The sequence below is a fragment of the Photinus pyralis genome, unplaced genomic scaffold, assembly GCF_008802855.1.
Source record: "Photinus pyralis isolate 1611_PpyrPB1 unplaced genomic scaffold, Ppyr1.3 Ppyr1.4_LG8, whole genome shotgun sequence".
Taxonomy (NCBI): domain Eukaryota; kingdom Metazoa; phylum Arthropoda; class Insecta; order Coleoptera; family Lampyridae; genus Photinus; species Photinus pyralis.
Window position 1 is genome coordinate 16,569,710 of NW_022170819.1, and position 19,728 is coordinate 16,589,437.

Consider the following 19,728-nt stretch of genomic DNA (forward strand, 5'->3'; position numbering starts at 1 on the left):
TAATTATCGATATAAAGAAATATTGTTACTTGATCTTCCCAACTAAATACAAGCTTTGAATATAAAATTCAAAGGTACAAGTGAAAGTTAAGGTTTAGCTTCGTACACTATTACTCATAAGGAAGCGTTTCTTTTTACAAATCTCTAAACTTTAATCATAATCTAATTCACTCTACTTTCCTTGTTCCTACTTTTTGGTATATTTGTGTTTCATCCATTGTACCTTTTCCGCCCATTTTCGAAGTTCGTATGCGTTCTTTGGTGGCACCAATTTTGCATGCTGTAAATCCATTGCCTACTTATTTATTGCTATCTTTGTACCTCTAGGAATAAAAGAAACACAGAAAGCTTTCCATTCTTTTAAAGAAACTACAAATATAGAAAAGTGTATAGGAATGTATAACAAGTTCACTTTTCTTCTACCTCCAAAGCCTTCATTTCGCGCAGTTTAGTTTGAATCTGTTGCTCGATGATCTGCTCGTACTTATCACCTTCGCCCAAACTCTTCATCTCGTCCAGGAAATCTCTACGTTCCTGTATTTCCCTCACCACTGCAAAGCACGAGAGTTAATTTCGGTAAGAAAGCTCTCGGACTCACGTTGATCGAAGCGATTCTCTTCTTCCACTTCCGCCTTTGCTTTCGTCTTAGCCTTGGACGGTCGAGGAGTGGGCTGTACGTCTTTACCAAACGCCATAATATCCTGAAGGTGCCTCTTCGCCCTTTCGCCATCTACGCGCGGCAGTTGAGGGACGAACTTATCTCGGATGTAGGCGCCGGAGTCGGCGATGGTCTGCTGGCAGCGTTTCTTCGAGCTGCCCGGTCGAATTAGTGGCGTCTTCGTCTCTTGCTTTAGAACGAGTTCGGATTTGCTCTGCGGCCAGCTTGATCTTAGCGGGTAGTCTTTCTTGCGTTGGAGCGTTGACAGCTTACTCTCGTTTATTAGCGCTACGTCAAGCGTACTGTAAACAGTAAGATGAGGCATCACCTACCTTTTAAATAGTCGCGAGTTTGAGGGTCGTAATTGACCTTCGGGGGATGAAATAGTCCACCCTGCGGTACCCTTTTACTTGGCCACTCCATTTATAGTGAAACTTTCAAAGTTATTTCATTACAAGTACGCGTTTCCATAACCACCGTTAGTCATTGTATTTAACGTGATGTGTACCTACTATCTCTACTAGTTACGGGTTGATTTGCATATGTACTCCTTTCTCTATTTATAGTTATATTGATTTGTCTTGCTCATCAAAGAGAAATTTAACAATTTGCTTTTGCTTGAAAAAATTAAGAAGTGCGATACTTTAATTGGGTAGAATAGATCGTCGCTTAATGCTATTGGCCAGGTCAAGTTTGTCAAAATTAAAAAGGGAGCGATTAGACGAAATTATAATAAGGGAGACAGTCTCTTGCAAAGTTTGCTGTGTAACCTTCAATTCTCCACTATTGATTTTCCAAAACTAGCGCTACGAGTATGGGAAAAGGACGACGCTATCGGGGCTCATACCATTACAAAGGACGGCAGATCGAACCGCCCGCCCTTATAACTACCTTTGCCGCGACTGCATTACCTACAATGCTTGTCCGTTTTATAACCGATAGTTTACTCACCATGGACGAGAAATAGGTATTTTAGTGAACGATTCATTTTTTTTTTAGCATAATGCAAGCTAGAAACAGTAGTCAGGTGCACAAAATCTGTTTGTCTCTGCAGCAATGGGCATTTTTGTTTTCTGTCATTGTGTTTGTAAGTATTGTGTGTTGTAGTTTCGTTAGTGGTGCACATCTTGCTTATTTCCTTTTTTGTTAGGTGGTAACGGCGGTTTTGACAACATGTGCCGCCTTGGGAAAGATGCACACGCAAGATGTGTGGGAACTGATTAAGGCGGATTTGGAAGAAGAACGGGAGAAAGAATATTATGAGTATGATAAAGGTGCAGGACACACAAATACAAACGAGGCGAAGCTGCAACTATCACAACATTTTGTGTTGAGTAAGTATCCAATTGTATGTATAAATTTGTTCCGTGTGAGTTGAGTACGATGTCCAAAATATTGCTAACTTCATATCGTGCCAAAATAGGCATTCATTCGTTTGCTAATCTCACTCGCTTAGATGGAATCTCATCAATCCCTCTTTGTCTAAATATACATGGGGTGGCGGAAAGTCCTTTTGAACCCACTGCATTGATTCCTGTTTTGCATGAGCATCTCTGTACTAACAGAGGTTAGAATTAATTAATTATATTTAATTTCTAAATAAATTAATACCACGGCTAGCTCAGTAATGAATAAATGTTCAATGACTCTTACCTTCGGTCGGTTCTTTATCTCCACTTATAATCTGAAAATTCAAAGCTGATGCTCTGCTTTAATCACGCTCAAACAAATACTCATATAAACTGAATTGTTTGAATATATTGTTGAAAATAATCTCGTTCTAACTTCAGTTTTAAAAGAATAATTACTTCATATAATTAATACTCTCAGGGCTGGATTTAGCATGGGGCCATGTGGGCCCGGGCCCATAGCGGCAAATTGTCGCCTCGACAAACAACTAAATTTAGGAAATAATTATTCTACAGTACTATCTTGGAAAAATAACATAACCTCTTAATAAATTGAAACTGGAATGTTACGCACACTCTTGCCAACTTAAAAGTAATTATGAAATATGGAGTAACATAACCACGCATTTCGACGAAATTATGTAAACTTTCTATTCAGATTGTGGAAAATTTAGGACTTCTCCCGCAATTTTTTTGTTGAAAACGCTTAACTGTAACCATTGTTATCAATTTCATGAACGTACCTCGGGGGCTTAATAACATCACGTAGCCGTTATAGGTTCTCTGAATTCTCTGAAATAACTATTCAGTGGTTACAGATATTATACTTTGTTTCAATAATAGTTTATACATCTCATAATCAATATAACAAATGTTTTTACTGCTAATTAAATCAATCTGAGCAGATTAGGAGAAAGAAAATCGTATTAACAGTTTTCTGTAATGGGTAAACCAGGTGTCAAATTCTTGACAGAATAGCTTCCTAGCTGAAACCAAAAATTGCCAACATATGTACGCACTTACGGACGGGAAAAATTTATTCTTTAAAAGTTGCTTAAAATGATCTAAAACGTCAATTTTTACGCATGCATTTTGTTTGCTTTTATTAGAGGGACCTACCATCCAAATTTCGTTAAAATTGCTCCATAAATAAGAAAGTTGGATGTTGCACATACTATTTTTTAATTTTGTTAGCTTTTATTTACCATCTAAATTTGATTGTTCCATAAATAAGAAAGTTGCACGTCACGATTTCTTACGCATGCATTTTGTTTGCTTTTATTAGAGGGACCTACCATCCAATTTTCGTTAAAATTGCTCCATAAATAAGAAAGTTGGATGTTGCACATGCGCAACTCGATTTTTTGCGCATGCATTTTGTTTTCTTTTATTAGGAGGACCTACCATCCAAATTTCGTTTTAATTGTTCCATAAATAAGAAAATTGCATTTCTGCGCATGCGCAACACGATTTTTGCGCATGAATTTTGTTTGCTTTTATTAAAGAGACTTACCATAGAAATTTCGTTTAATTAAATTGCTTCAGAAACAAGATCGTTGCGTTTTGCAAATATGCAACACAATTTTTTGACTTTGACAATTTTTTTCTCCGTTTTTTGATAATATAACCCGGCCAAATTTTTTGTAGATTGTACACAGGAAAATAAGGTCTTCCAAATAATAAAATAAAAATGTCTACCCAAAGACGCATGATATGTAGATCTGGCCTTGCCTATAGTGCGATTCACACTGAAAGTTCAGTATTTAAGTCTGGTTATCATTATGGACGTATATTACACCGCCACTCCTGTTTTTACAAAATGCAGAATTCAATTAATATTGTCCCATGGAAAGCTCATTATCTCCTTTGGAAGGGTATTTGAAAAATTGGATAATAGAACGCCTTTTATTACAATCCAATCGGACCTTTAGTACTGCCAGGTAAAACAATTTGGTTACTCGTTGAAAGTGAATCTCGCAAGATGATTGACGCATTGACAATGTATTGGTTCCAATTTTGTTTATTCACGGGAAACATTACCAATGGTTCGCAGTATGAAAATTTCTCTATTACCCTGACAACTTAGGGTTTTAGCAGCTAGGAAACGCACGAATTACTTGTCTTTAAACATTTTACCGGTTGCCGTTTTATACTGTTATTAGCACCTTGTATACACATATTAGGTGCATAAGCTCCCACTGAATGTATAAAGTATCCACGACAATAAATTCGTCGAAAATGGTGGCACAATCTTCGGTTGCGCTGCTAACGATGCACCTATATATTGCGGTTATAACGCTTTCGGTCCTATCTTTTAATTAACACTGCAATTTTACGCGATCAACACCACAACATTCGCCTTGAAAGCTTGGCGGCCAATTTCCTGCCTCGAAGGTGTCGCTAAAAATTCAATGCGCGATCGAAAAAGTGCAGTGCTCGACCTGCATAGGTTCTCTTCGAAGTTTTTGAGTAATAATGCCGCTCTCCCACCCGATTGTTACTTGGGTACACGCTGGATCCCAAATACAAAACGACCCCTACGAAAACCAAGCATTCACATTGTTTTTAGCGCATTTGTTGAATACTTTAATTGTTTGCGTTTTGTCCGTTCATCCGTCCGTCCGGACCCACTTCAGCCGTTTTGAACTACTTATAGGGGAATAGTCCTACAGTCGTGGAATTTTTTGCAAGACTTTGAAAGTGTGCCAAACGGCCATCAAATTTCGCTGTTTTAAGGGGAGGCTCCGCATGAATTATCTTCCTGAGATGCTGTTTGTGAAAGTAAAACGTGCATAACTTTTACATTTGGTCTCAAATTTCGCATACGCGTGTCTTTAGTGGTGCGAAGTTACACTTTTGAGGGGGTAAACACACGTTCTACCCTTCATGGTATTCTAATGAAAAGTGTTAACGAAAGGCACCGTTTCCTACCAACTACCGCCCTTTTCTGTGACCCCTTATCAAAAGAGGAGGTTGGGGGGGGGAGGGAGTAAAACCTTCATGGTTCTCTAATGAAAGGTCTCAACGAAAGGAATAATTCTACTAACCATAGTCCTCCTCCTCGACCCCTGATCGGGATGTAAAGAGCCTCCTCCCCATTTATCATCTACCAAGAAAGTAAACATCGATACCATGCTACTACCTTATAACCCAACCATTTTCTAAGCTAGTTGGGTGACATTTCGACTTTTTTCTGCTTGAACACTCGCTTTTTATCTCAACGCGCTTTATTTTCTCGTTTTTTTTTCCTTTATGAATATAACATTTCCTATACCGGCAAATTTCTAAATTAAACAGAAAATCTTTATCCTAAAGCGACCACCTGTTAAGTACACGTGGCGTGGCCTGTGACAATCCGCGAAGAATAACTACAATCGTTCGCCAAAGCGCCCACATTTCTTTCCTCGCCAATTTCTCCTCTGGCAGACTTTTTCAATGCCCAAACCGTCGTGTATAATTTTGAATATTGTACTCTCCGACACTCCACCTCCTATTGGCAGCATTGGGATTTTCATTCGCCGATATTCATTTGTTCCTCAGTTTTTGCCTCAATCGGTCTTCCTAATCCTGGGTCGTCCCGAATCTATTAATTCGAGCAAGTTTTTACTTGAAAATAAGGTGGGCCGCTAGTACCTGTAACGGCTTAATTAGTGGTGGCAGGGATCGAAAGCCCTACTTGGATAAAATAAATTTGATGCTCTACGGCACTGATAAAAATGTTACTGTACCAAATAAAATTGTTGGTAATGAAATAATTAAATCCACGGCTAGCTCAGTATTAGTGAAACATTTAATGCCTTTATAATTTGAAAATCAAAACTCTGCTCTGGTTTGATCACTCTCAAATAAATACTCATGTAAATTGGCGAAATCGTTCCAATTTGACTTTTACATTGTTCGTGATTTAAAATATTGATGTAATTCCTTCAACAACATAAATTAAAATAGCAAACCTATCTCGTGATCACGTTCCAAATCTAATTACTTATCTAGGTTTTTTACTATTTGTAATTACTCCAACACCTGATACATTTTCCTACTTCAAAGATTGACACACCTCTGGATGCTAAATAAAATTTGACCCACACAAAAGAATTGTATCAAAGAACTTCACAATTAATGAGATAAAATACGTTTTCTTGCTATCGCTTGTTATCGCCAGACATACTTTCGTTCACGTTCGCTATGAAGCGGTACATGTGTAAATTTTCCTATGCTGAACAAAATACAAATTCACAACCAAATTTTTGAAAACGGGTAAGCGACTACCTGTTAGAGATATGTACTCAATCCTTATTGCTTCCTTGTTTGATTTCTTCAAATTAATAAAATGCGTTCGTGATTAAAATCTTCCTTACATAAGCTTTAAATTGGAATAATTGTTTGTAGTTGGAGCTTAAGCGTCTGCCTTGGGCTAGGACACGACCATATAGGGATATGGTATTGGTAAAACATACACACAATAGGGTTTCGAGGTCCCTCACACAACATTATTCAAAGAGCAAATGTTCGCGAGTCATGAAAAATAATCATATTTGGTACTTATGCACAATTGTATTGTATTGTATCGTATGGGTGGCACTCCCTAGGTCTGTGTGACCTAACGACAGTCGCGGTATGACTGCTGGGACCGCCAGCTTTACATGTCCTCCGAAACATTGTAGTCAGCAGATGCTCTGTACCAGTAAAAACTGGAAAGTTGTGGGATTCGAACTCCCAAATTGTGAAGTTAGAGTCCGGGTCTTAAACCGTTACAATAAGATAGTAATAATTAAAAGTTCGTAAGCTATAATTTAGAAAATATTAACTCAAGTTCATTTGATATTGCAGTATATCTGGAGAGGTCATGCAACTCCAGTAGTAGCGTTTTACTCCCCTTGGAAAGAGTAATAAGCAAAACAAAATTCTATGAAAATATTTCAAATTGATTACATTTGTTTTGATTAAACAATGAAACCAAACAAATTCTTACAATCAATATAATTGAACTCAAAAAACATCCCTACTAGCCAGATAATTAAATTTATTCTAGCAAACAATGTAACCTGTAATTCTAAACAAGCCAATGAAATTCATCAGATAAACGTTTACCTACTAAGGCGCACGACAATACACACGATTCCGTTCCTACTACTGATAATTCACATAAAACAGAAATAATACAGATATAATTATGAGGAATATGACTCTAAAGAACCCATCAAACGTTTTGATTTTCATATGGATGATTTAAGTCCTTATACAGGGTGATTCCTATAGTACCTGCCACCGTTTGGGATCGTGTAGGTGGTGCGTAGGGGAGTATTTTGATATAGGACACTTGGGGTCGGAAATCTAAAATAAGGGTGCCAGAGCCAAATTTACCTTCTGGAATTTCGCTCCTGTAGGTAGGCAACCCAACCGGCCGGCGGTGCACACGGAGCGATCTCAGGCGGCGATGTGTGGCTGACACTTGATCAGAATTTTGTTTAAACCCACGAAATCCCGTCTGCAACGACGCGTATCAAGTGAATAAACACTATGGCACGTTTTACTAACACGGAATACGCGGACATGCACTTCATGTATGGATTGGCAAATGGTAACGCACGAGCTGCACGACGAGCGTACGCTGAGCGGTATCCAAACCGTCAGTTACCCTGCAGACAGGTCTTTCAAGAAGTTCACTTCCGACTGTGCGAGACAGGGCAATTGCAGGTAAGCTGACGGAGGCTTAACTTTACACACAGATTCGTGATGCACATCGATACTTTGGTCATTTAAGCACCCATTTCGAAAAGTTTGTTTGTTTACACCGACCTCCTCCTATTTCGCAGCCCACTAGCGCCCGTGTGCACCGCCGGCCGGTTGGGTTGCCTACCTACAGGCGCGAAATTCCAGAAGGTAAATTTGGCTCTGGCACCCTTATTTTAGATTTCCGCCCCCAAGTGTCCTATATCAAAATACTCCCCTACGCACCACCTACACGCTCCCAAACGGTGGCAGGTACTATAGGAATCACCCTGTATATAAACAAACGCAAGCATTTAAAAACAAATTGCAGGTAAAGGAAAAACAAAACATTGCAATTTTTAAAATTTTAACTGCAATGTAGAGAGTAAGAGGTAATTAATTTTAAATTGAGCATAATTAACGCCCTTTACATGAATTCCCTAGAAAGAAAAGTAGGAAATTTATATTACCACGTGGCATGAAAACCGCTGTTTTAATGAAGATTGTGCACTTTCCAGCAAAATCCCACAGTTGCATGTCTTATAGAAGTTTAAAACTGGCATTTTTATTTTTTAGTGATCATATGGATTTTGTACATCTGCACCTGGATAGGCTGCCTAAATTTATCGGCCTCAATTCTAATGGTTTACGGCATCGCGACAAAGAATGCAATGTACATCATTCCATGGATTCTTATCAGCGGCACGACCTACATGCTATCAATTTCCACAATTCTCGTAGCCTATTTAGAAATACTGCCAGGAATTTACATAAGCTTTAACACGCTAGGTAAGTTTCCACAAAGGGCGAACGATGCCAAATGTGCAATTTTTACAGTGATTTCGTTGACGTCCTCCACGATCTTTATTGCGATTTGGTATACGATACTGTCGTACTACACGACCCTAACTACGCACACGTGCAGGTCACGATATCCCGTATACTCCTCGACGATCATCCAGGCTTACGGAGGTTACATGCACACGGTCGCGCCGTCTTCAAATAGTGAGAAAAAGGAGATAGTGTAAAAGCTTTGAGATTGTAAAGAAATTCTATTTTGGAAATGCTTTAATTCTTCACAGACACACACTTATTATAAAATACACGTTTAGAGATTGAGGCTTGATCACAAAGGTTTGTTTTTGTACAATCTATCTGTTGGGTGGTTTCAAATTATAGATGTAAAAAATAACTCTATGCAATAAAATGCCTTAAAATCTATATTGAAATTTTATGACAGTGTAGCGGATGATAATTAATGTTTAGGTGCCTATAACTATATCCTATGCTTCGAGAAAGCAAATCTTTTGTTAGTGACCGGAAAGTATTGTAGCGAATTTTCTAGAGCGCCATCAAGGCGCCATCTTGGCGCAATCAAGTCGATAAAGGATTAGTCGCCGGCGATAAAAAATGAAAACTCATGTGATGCATTCTTTCCTGGAAATATGATATACTGATTCAATAATTCTCTAGCACAGGCGTGGGCAACCCACGGCCCGCCGATCAGTTTTGTCCGGCCCGCTAATATAATTCATAGTTAATACTTCATAGGGCCCACAAGTTTCAAATTCTAATTTATTAATTAATTAATATGATTATGTTACACGTGCAGCATCTAGTGGACGCGATCCGAAGCTTCCAAGACGTTTGAAAGCCTAGTTAAAGATGCATTTATTGTTTCAGAGATATCGCCAGGCATTTTCCAGAATTTTCCTCGCGATAATACCGGGTGGGGCAATACAACGACACGTGATTTAGGGATTAAGAATCTTAAGAGCATAAATGAAAATTTGGATACAAACTGAATATGGGGATTTATTATCCACATCTGGCAAATTTTGTTTGCAAAATCGTGTCAATTTTCAGGAGTACTTATTGATTTTTTTTTAAATAATTTTTGCGAAAGCAAAAAATAGATGAAGACCAAAAAGAAATAGATACTTAGATATTGATTTCTTTAAACATACTTTTTATTTGGATTTTCAAGTGTGGCCCGTGGCGCATATAAAAAATTTTATTTTGGCCCCTTGGAAAAAAAGGTTGCCCACGCCTGCCTAGCAGTTAAAGAAAATGGACAAGAGTTGGAAGAGAAACGATTGAAGGATGCATGAAGGAGGAGAAAATGTGAAACAGGAGTGAAAGAGACGTACAGTGAATAAGCGCATTTGTTAATTTGCATTGAGTGAGCATGCTCGCTGAAAACTTGAGCGACGCAAATTAATTCGTTTTACAATTATTTTCAAACGAAATAACATATTCTACGCATGCATTACCTGATTCAAGCCGCACCGAAGTTGATTCACTGTTATCTCTGAAGTAATTAATCCATTATCAACAAGGACGCACCTCGACATCAGGAACACTGAAGTTGTATAAATCCAGTAAGGTGATGTCTTCAATCTGGGCACATCTATCAACATATTTCGACCATTGTCGTATTCCCTTCTACTTGATATACCACAAATACGTGCCTTCACCTAGGGGAATCCTGAATTATGTGTATTGACAACGACGCGACACTGAAGTATGGAAGGAAGGGATAATAGTGCCGATCTTCAAATGAAGGAACAAAGATTGTGTGGGAAATTATTGGAGAATTGCTATAATGACAACGACTTATGGAATCTGTGCAATGATATACCTACTGAACGAAAGATTAGAGAGAGAAATGAAAGAGAAGAAGATGTTGGAGGAACCACAAATGGGGTTCAGAAAAGCGAGGGGAACGATGGACTGCATATATGTATTACATGCAGAAATGCAGTGGAGATGGAATTGGAAAAAAAGGGCGGAAAGGTGTTCGCGTTTTTCATGGACTTCAAGACAGCGTTAGGCAGAGAGGAAAGGAAAGAAGTATGGAAGATGGGAAAATTGACAAAACGTATAGGACAGAATCAAGGAACTATATGGAGAGAAGCGATTGAAGGTAAGAATAGAAGGGAAAGAGCCTGAAGTGTTTTGCTAGTGTGAAGCACTAAGACAAGGATGCCCAACCTTATTTAATTTCTACTTAGAAGACATGAAACAAGTATGAAGACATGGCTTAGGGGGAGGGGTAGTAGTGTGAAGAAGAACATGGTCTCTGGTATAAGGGGACGACGCAGTGACCAAGACAACAGAGGTAACACAGATGAATGAAATGATGGAAAGAATGAAAAGGTATTGAGAAAAGAGGAGAGGAAAAATCGAAGATTTAAGTGGGGATGGGGGGGGGGGGGAAAAGGAAAGAATAGAAGAGGTAAAGGAAATTAAATATTTAGAGTAGGTACGAAATGCAAATATGCAAAGAAACAATGGGGCAAACACGAATTAAGGAATACTTAATTGTACCGGGTGACCTAATAAGACTGTTCCTCGGCCATATCCCGAGAACCGTTCGTCATATGACAGGGGTAAAAAAAATTATTGGGTAAATCGATCATGAAGAATCGCTGGAAAATATTTTCAAGTTCTAAAAATGACCACCAGAGGGCGTAACTGCCATCTTAAATTTTAAAATTGCATTTTCTTTAAATTTCGCATAATAAACTTAAAAAGAGAACCAGTTTATCTATCATTTTCTTAAAAACAAAAACTCAGTTATTTCAAAAACAAAGATGGTGCGGGGCGTTCAATTGTTTTTGCAATAACCTGTTTTAACTTCTTAACCTTTTTAGGATTTTTGATCATAGTGTCAAAACTAGCCCCCTGGCGGAGAAAGATTCAAGTACATTTAATATATTTTGGTTGATTCTTGCTCTTTTCAACGATACCCAATTTTTTACAATCGGTCAAACGGTTAAGAAGTTAAAGCAGTTTATTGCAAAAACAATTGAACGCCCCACACCATCTTTGTTTTTGGCAAACTGAGTTTGTGTTTTTATGAAAATGATAGATAAACTGGTTCTCTTTCAAAATGTAAAAAAAATCTTTGTAGTTTATTACGCGAAATTAAAAAAAAATGCAATTTTAAAATTGTAGATGGCAGTTACGCCCTCTGGTGGTCATTTTTAGAACTTGAAAACATTTTCCAGCGATTCTTCATAACCGATTTACCCAATAATTTTTTTACCCCTAAGTCATACGGCGAACGGTTCCTGAGATATGGCCGAGGAACAGTCTTATTGGGTCACCCGGTATATTAGATGAAAAAACGGAAAAGATAAAAATAGCGTTGCGTTGCGGCGCAGGACAGCAAGATTCGAGAAAAGGGGCGATAGAGAAAGTAATTGGTGAAAGAATGTTTGACAACGAGAATGAACGCAAAAGAAATGTGGGAAGAAGCAAGAGGAAAATATTACGAAAGAAATCGATGCGGACAAGCTGAGGTCGAATGGAGGAGAAAAGATGGAAAATGAGCTGGAAGAAAAGGAGTTGGACGCACTAGTACAACAACAGAGGGCGAAGATAGCAAAGGGTTTTACTTCAGTTCGTAAATATTTTACCAAGCTGGTGTTTAATAAAGATTGACCGATTGATTGAAATACAGGGTATAACCAAAAATTAAACCTATGTTACAGATGTGAAAAACCGTGAATGATAAGTACTACTGTGATAACAAGGCATAATCTTAGTATGCGAAATTTTTTTTATCACCCTACAGATGGTCAGATGGTTGGTTTTCTAATTGTTACTAAAAATGCAAAATTATGGCTTTTATTTTAAATGATAGACTAACACTGGCAGGTTTTTCTTTGTGAAATATTTCCTAATATTTAAAATGTATTTGTTAGTCATTATTTTTGTGTAAAACGAATGCGTAAATGTTAATGGGTTTGGATAAGACAATAAATAATAGAATTGTGTTTACTTTGATTAGGCTTAATTTCATAAAATAGTGGGTTTTTAAAAATAAAGGTGATGCGATGTTATAAATCCTACGGGAGAAAATTTGGTGGAGGACGAAGGTCGACCTACTATGTTCAAAGACTTATTGACCACGTTAGAACGAGTGCACAACGGACTTGGTAATTATGTTACTTATGTGAATCTAATAATCTAACGTTTGTTATTGTGTTATTAAACTACTATCTTTATGAAACTGAAATACAATACCATTGAAATGTGCATTGAAACAGCGGTTAAGTTGATTAGAGTGTGCAAATGATCGCGACAGGGACATAACATGAGGGCTGATAAACCACGATTAATGGGAAATCTAAAGCGAATAGGTGGATTTGGTTGAAAATTTTAGAAACAGTATCAGATAAATATTTAAACTCAGCAGCGAATAAGTATTAAAAATAACAATTACTTACCATACATAAACAAACATAATAGCAATTATCTCCGTGTATATCTGGACACGGAATCACGAGGACATGAATTTATGGAAATAAAGGATTACAATAATTTATTCTTTTCACACAATACACTCCTATACGTAATATTCAAAGTACTAAAGTAGTCTGTTTAAAAATAGGTACCTACCTACGTATTGATGCTCAGTATGTGTTGGTAAGTAGCAGTATGACATTATTATTTGACATTGTCACTCAATTGTAAGTACCTATTTAGTAAACACTTTCCTTAATTAAAATATCAATTGCTTTATTTCAATATATGCTATACTATTGGTTAGGTAATCTTAATATTGATATAAATCTATAAGAAGAAGACAACGTTCTGCAGAATTTTAAATATTCTGTGTTAACGGTGCGTCTTCGAGACCCAACTTTTGTTGAAAGTAAATAAATAATAAACTTTTCATATTTCGCAAATATAATAATTAATGTGGGAATAAGGACTTTACAACCAGTAGCTGTGAGCCTACCTATTCTGAAAATAAATTGTATACTAAACGAACATGGTTACAGAAAGCAAGTAGGTACATTAAACGAACGAAATTGCCTCGGGAGGGTTTTTTTGCTATGAAATATTTCAAAACCAATTGCACTGGTAACCTGTTTGTATGCCATATATAAACCAATAAATTGCGCTAATTGTTATCATAGAGACAAATCAAAACCAATGTAACAGCTTTCGGTATATATGCCAACTAGTATCTTTTTTACTCAATTCAGCATGGATGTCGGAACTGTCACTAAACACAATTTGATTGATTATGTAGCAAACAGAAAGTTTCTACAAAAATACGGACCGCCGATAACTAATCTTTTATGACGACTCGATGGCGGCTGCTGGCGCCCCGATGTCTGGGACACTCCTCGCTATGGTACGAAAAGGAAGATTAGGCATTTTCTTGGTGTATAGCTCCATAGTTAATTATTGGGATAATTGATATAGCGAAATAAGTAGTGAAATAGCCTTCATCTTCACACCTATGCGTCAGTTTTTGAAATAGTATAAGTTAAAAATTGCAAAGTAAAGTACAGCATACTATACAAGTCTTAATTATTCCTAAAAACATAAAAATTCAAAAGCATGCTACCTCAAACCACACGCTCTACTAAATACCCCAAACTCTATGACTGAGAAACGAATAAGTGAACTCTTAAATCTCACCTAATGGTTCAAACTCAACAACTTAACTTAACGCTATTACTCAAACTCACAACGTAAAACTCAAAACCCTCAATACCAATTGAAGTGATATTTAATTTCTCAAGGCAAGACTCCAACTCAAAATATCTATAAACTCTCAAAGTTCTAATATAAAACCTATTCGAATGTAGCGTGGTAGATTGAAATTTTAAAGCTCAAATTCTTCATGGCTCAAACTGAAAAACGGACACCTCCATTCAAAAAAACTGATACTAAAATGTCTACCTCATAAACGTTAAACCTCAAAACTTAGACTCAAAAAACTTACAATTTAAAACCCTTAACTCAAAATCTACCTCATAAACCTCAAAACCAACCTCTCAAATTTTAAACCCAACATAACAAGTTAAAGCTGAAACTCATAAACTCAATATTTCACTTAAAGTCAAAATCTCCATTCGCACTCAAAATTCAAAAACATAAGCTCAAACTGAACAAACACCTCAAATTAAAGAAGTGAACATATGACTCTAACTCAAACACGAAATGCAAACTCAAAGAAAAAAATTCAAAATTAAAATATTCAGTTAAATATGTAACTCAAAATTAACGTGAAGATAAAAAAGAGTTAACGGATTTGTCTTAATTTCATAAGGCAGAAAATAGTCCGAAAAGCTTCGATAATTTTAACAAACGGACTCATGCCGCATTTATCGATTTAATATGTAAGAAAAAGATATCAAAAACGATTTAAAAGTCGCAGACAGCAAACAGAGAGTTCGCCAAAGGCTCATTTTATTCACCTAATGAACATTATCGTACTAAAAATAACAGGATGCATGCAGTTTGCATTGGCCAGAAGGTATTTTCAAAAATATCACAAATAGCCCACTCTAATATATAGATCTGCTATGTCAATATTTGAATTTAAAATTGTTTTTTTAGTAAAAAAGGAACCAACACGTAATCTGGTCGTACCGGCCGTCTGAATTCAGAAGGGCGCGTTCTTCAAATCTGTAACAAATAACAACAAAGAAAAGAAATAAAAGGGGTGGTAAATGGCGCTGCACATAAAATATTGCGGAATAGCAATGCTAACATTTGACACGCAGAGAATCGTATATTAAACTATAATTAATACTCAAAAAGAATCAATGATTTGAATGACCCTGGCACAAATAGCTACATTTCTATTCAATAGCAGCGAAATCTAATTAATTCAAAATGTAAACAAGCTAATATAAGCAAATTCTTCGGAGTAAACAAACAACGTAACCAAAAAAATTGTAGATATCGGCTTCGGACAAAGCCTCGGTAATAATATCGGTATAACACGGCTAATCGGAAGAATACAATGTAATTAAGTTAAACAGAAATGAATCTTCTTAGCAATCTGAAAGTAACGTAAACAAAATGTGATCTCGATAAAGATATTCTTCAACAACGACACAGGTAGTGTAAGTAACATCAGAGATATCGAAACAATTTACACGAGTAATGTTTTCCAAACAGTATTAAAGTAGAATTTTCCCAGCCGGTAATGTAGAAACTCATCTATGCATGACGCGCCAAAGCCAATCCTTAATAAGATGGAAGATCCAAATAAAAATTCACCACGTACGGTGTAGGTAATGTTCAGGCAGATACAACATAAAAGGTAATCGAAATGAAACTTAAGAAAAATCTGTGAGAAAAGGTTGAGGGAAGGTTAAACTTGAGGGTTGAGTATTGAGTGAAGGTAAAGCCCTAAAAAAACATACGTAATAAGAAAAAATGCCGCAGACGTCAAGAAGAGAAAGAGAAAAACCGCTCCAAAGATAAATATGGTAAATTCCAAACACTAAGCCTTTTTCAGGTAGACGCGAATCCAGAAAAGTAATGGCGTGCGCGTACCAAAAGAAAGCATTTGCATCTAACCAGCGAAAGTAGAACCTTTACTGAAGGGGAAGAAGTACAACTGCGCGAGCAAAGTGAAATGTAAGCAGAAGAGATAGCAGTAAGTACAGAAAGGTACAAAGCGTGAATCTAGCAACAAGACAAAGAAGTAAATAAAAGATCTCTCTAAAAGTAACGAGTGTATAATAATAATTTATCATATTGCTCAATTCAAGGAAATTTCAACAGAACGTTAACAGATTTTCTCAAGCATATAGAACTTAAAATGCATTCTTAGCAAGATTTCAGGGGATTTTCGGAAATGTTGGAGAAAGACATTCATCATTATTAAAAAAGTAAGAAGTGGCCAAGAAGTGGAGAAATAAGTTCAAAACCTAAAAAGCTGCTATTGCTAAGTCTTGAAAACTCTTGAGGTTTGTTGGCGACTTTTAAAACCTCTTGAAGGTCGGGTCGATAAAAATCACTAGAAGCCTTTTGGAAGTTAGTGAACATTCTTGAAGGTTTTTAAGTAGCTTTAATGATGGGTCTTCGAATACCTTCATCCACTTCACGCCCAATGTTACAGGAGCGTGTAAAAATTCCTCTTACTTGAGACACGATTTACTAAAGTGTGTAGTACCATTGTTTAATTTAAACAATAGTAGTGCTAAACTCCTCAACATTTTAAAAATTAACGTAGGTAGGTACCAATATTTTATCAATTCGATAAGATAATGAAAAGATATTCATGAAGTTGAATGTTTTTGGGTTGTGGTTAACCGATTATTGCTTACGTTAGAGATTCAAAGGTCGCTTTACACATTATCAGTTTTACAAGTCATTACCTTCTTCGATTATGTGTGTGTAGCAACTTTGTGAGATCGGTTTTCATTTCAATAATCACGACCAACATAAATCAAGGTAAGTACCTACATTTTTTTTCCATACTTACTAATATTGATTAGATTTTTGGGCATTTTGTAAGACGGTAGGTGCCTACTGAAAATATTCATACAGAAGTACATAATTTAATTATATGTTAGAAACGATTACCCAGTTTTCATTGTCAATTATACCTACTCATTGAATATTTTACTAGGTGTCATTTTTAATAGAGGAACTTTAGTAGGTTCCAAATTTTTTTACAAGTCAACTTCAATTTGATCGAATATTGTTACATTCTTCATAAATTGCATGGTGCAGACTATGACCCGAGAAGATAGCGTTAACTCGACCACAACCATAGAGTAAATACACCACAACTCAAAAGTCAAACGAAGTTCAAATTAAACGCCCTTGGCTTCCACAGTCATGACTACTTTCTTCCACTTTTCCGGATCCATGGTTCCTTTAATTTCTCTGTGATTGATAAAATCCGATTCCAATCAACCTCTATACTCTACCACTGGAAATCACTGCCCAGTCTGGTCGATATTAAAACCCAAAAATGTACCAAACGGTTGAATATATTAAATCAAAAATAATTTCTTCTTCTTCTTCTACATATACCAAATTACTTACCGTCTCTTTAATTAAGTATTTATAGTATCGGGAAAAAAATTAATAGGGATTCTATGGATTCGGCTGCATTGAAAAAAGTAATTCTGATCACTTTCACAGTTAATGTTTTATCAGGAGTATGACATTGGCATAACCATGTTGAAAATTTCACTTTTTAAGGCGCTAGTATAATGTTGTACTTAAGTGGGAGAAGCTTCAAAAACTGAAATTTAATTGAAATAAAATTTTAACTCGTCAGAACGAATAACTCCCCGTTAAGTCCTACAGGAAATTAATAACAATTCCTACGATTTATTACGGTTTATGGATAACAAATCAGAAATTATAGTACCTTCTAATCTTTCTTATGACTTCAATGTTTTGTCGACCTCAATGCAGTTCGTCAACTTGAAAATTCCCCAGAGCAAGGTTCGTATTGGTTTGTGCATGTAACGGTAGTTACATTTCTAATGCTGGTGCCTATTTCGTACGATAAATTTTCTGGTGAATTGGTTAGGAAAATTATTTTTATTTCTTCTACACCTGAAAATTCAAAATACTTTCTTCCACTTGAGGCCACTGTCCCTCCAAAATCTGCCTTCATCTAGAGCCCTACAAAAATCAATATCAACTTCAGTGCAAAAATTGAACGAAACTATTGAAAGTGGCCACTTTTCTATTTACCAATTTAAACAAACAAACAATGAAAAAAAGTTAAACGTCCCCTTTTTTACAAACAAATCCGGATAGAAGATTTTAGTTCCTTAATATTGAATTAAAATAGAAAAATCTTTACTTTGTTCCAACTGGGATCCTTTACGAAATATATAGTGGAATTTTCCTTTTAAAATTTTGAAACTGAATTGGCACTTTAACTTTACTTTATTTATACAGCAATTAAAACTACCCTTTGTGTCGACTAACCATGAAATACTAGATCATCGCCAAAAGAGTTCCAGGCTTTGTTGATTTCTAAGTTCCAAAACGAATACTCAATGTTAGGTAATCCAAGTCGTTGTGAAGTCTATACTCAGTGGCAGTGAGTACAGACTTGACTACGACAAATCAGTATCAATTAGTTCGGTAGGTCCTAGCGCCATCGGAAAACGGGATTACTTTTATTTACGCGCGTTTTACTTCCGCTATTTTTCGTATTACGCAATATGGCTTCAAGCGACTTTTCTTCTATGATGAGGTTCGGCACGAGCTCTGTCGTAGCTTGACGCGTAATCCAACACGGCCTGCTCGGACGCTTTGCTTGTGTTGATAAAACAAAAGTAACTCTTAACTCTGTCGAGAGTCAAAACTTTCTATTCTTATTTTTTTAGCGTATTTTTTAAGAATTAAAAAAAAATGTGGTATTGTTTGCGCTTTGTCCGTCCGGACCCACTTCTACCGTTTTGAACTACTTCTAGGGGAATGGTCCTAGAGTCGTGGAATTTTTTTGCAGTAGGTAGCCTATACCTTGAAGGTGGGTCAGACGGCCCCACGAATTATTTCCTGAGATGCTGTTTTTGAAAGTAAAACACGTGATAACTTTTACATACAACAACCAAGTAAAACTTTAGAAAATGTGGGGGGGGGGGGGGGTAAACACATGTTGTAGCCTTCATGATATTCTAATTCTCAACGAAGGGAACCGTTTTCTACAAACTCCTGCCCTTCTTTCTGTGCTCTTATCGAAGTACGGGATGGAGGGGGAAGGGGGGGAACTAATTTTATCCTTCATGGTACTCTAATGAAAGGTCTCAACGAAAGGAATTAATTTATACTAACCATAGTCTTCCTCCTCGATTTCTTGTCGTGATCGGTTATAATTCCTTATATCTTAAGACTGAATTGTCAAAGGAAAGTACCTACAAAGAGCGATTGGGACGTTTGGAAGAAATATAACCATTGGGCATTTAAATAAAATTTAATACAGTTTTACAATTTCATTTTGCGCATGCGCAGTGCCAACTTTCTTATTTATGGAGACATTTAAATAAAATTTAATACATAGCCACTTGGAATAAAAGCAAATGTAGCGCCATTTTCCAAATTTGGTTTTGTATAGGATGTGCAGTGCCAACTTTCGTATTTATGGAAGAAATTTCGTAGGGGTGTTTAAAAAAATGCGCTTTACCTGCACAAGGGTTGTGCACAATTTGT

At 36.6% G+C, this 19,728-nt stretch overlaps 2 protein-coding genes across 4 annotated transcripts; one reads left to right on the forward strand and one right to left on the reverse strand.

The window, feature by feature from the left end:
- Nucleotides 1-198: 198 nt before the first annotated feature.
- Nucleotides 199-13,136, reverse strand: LOC116178088 (UPF0193 protein EVG1-like). 3 transcript variants are annotated; one of them, XM_031497402.1, is made up of 4 exons: nt 13,017-13,136; nt 599-960; nt 424-551; nt 199-369 (listed from the first exon to the last, which is right to left on the reverse strand). In XM_031497402.1, exons 1-4 carry the CDS (start codon nt 13,031-13,033, stop codon nt 361-363), a joined length of 516 nt encoding a protein of 171 aa, XP_031353262.1. In that variant the 5' UTR covers nt 13,034-13,136; the 3' UTR covers nt 199-360. The 3 variants fall into 3 exon arrangements, with proteins under 3 accessions (XP_031353262.1, XP_031353261.1, XP_031353260.1); XM_031497401.1 differs by lacking the exon at nt 13,017-13,136 and adding an exon at nt 991-1,130 and having other exon boundaries at nt 208-369; nt 599-946; XM_031497400.1 differs by lacking the exons at nt 199-369; nt 13,017-13,136 and adding an exon at nt 991-1,130 and having other exon boundaries at nt 409-551; nt 599-946.
- LOC116178087 lies at nt 1,500-9,000 on the forward strand. Its single transcript, XM_031497399.1, has 4 exons — nt 1,500-1,745; nt 1,809-1,992; nt 8,356-8,568; nt 8,617-9,000. Exons 1-4 carry the CDS (start codon nt 1,662-1,664, stop codon nt 8,805-8,807), a joined length of 672 nt encoding a protein of 223 aa, XP_031353259.1. The 5' UTR covers nt 1,500-1,661; the 3' UTR covers nt 8,808-9,000.
- Nucleotides 13,137-19,728: the final 6,592 nt, after the last annotated feature.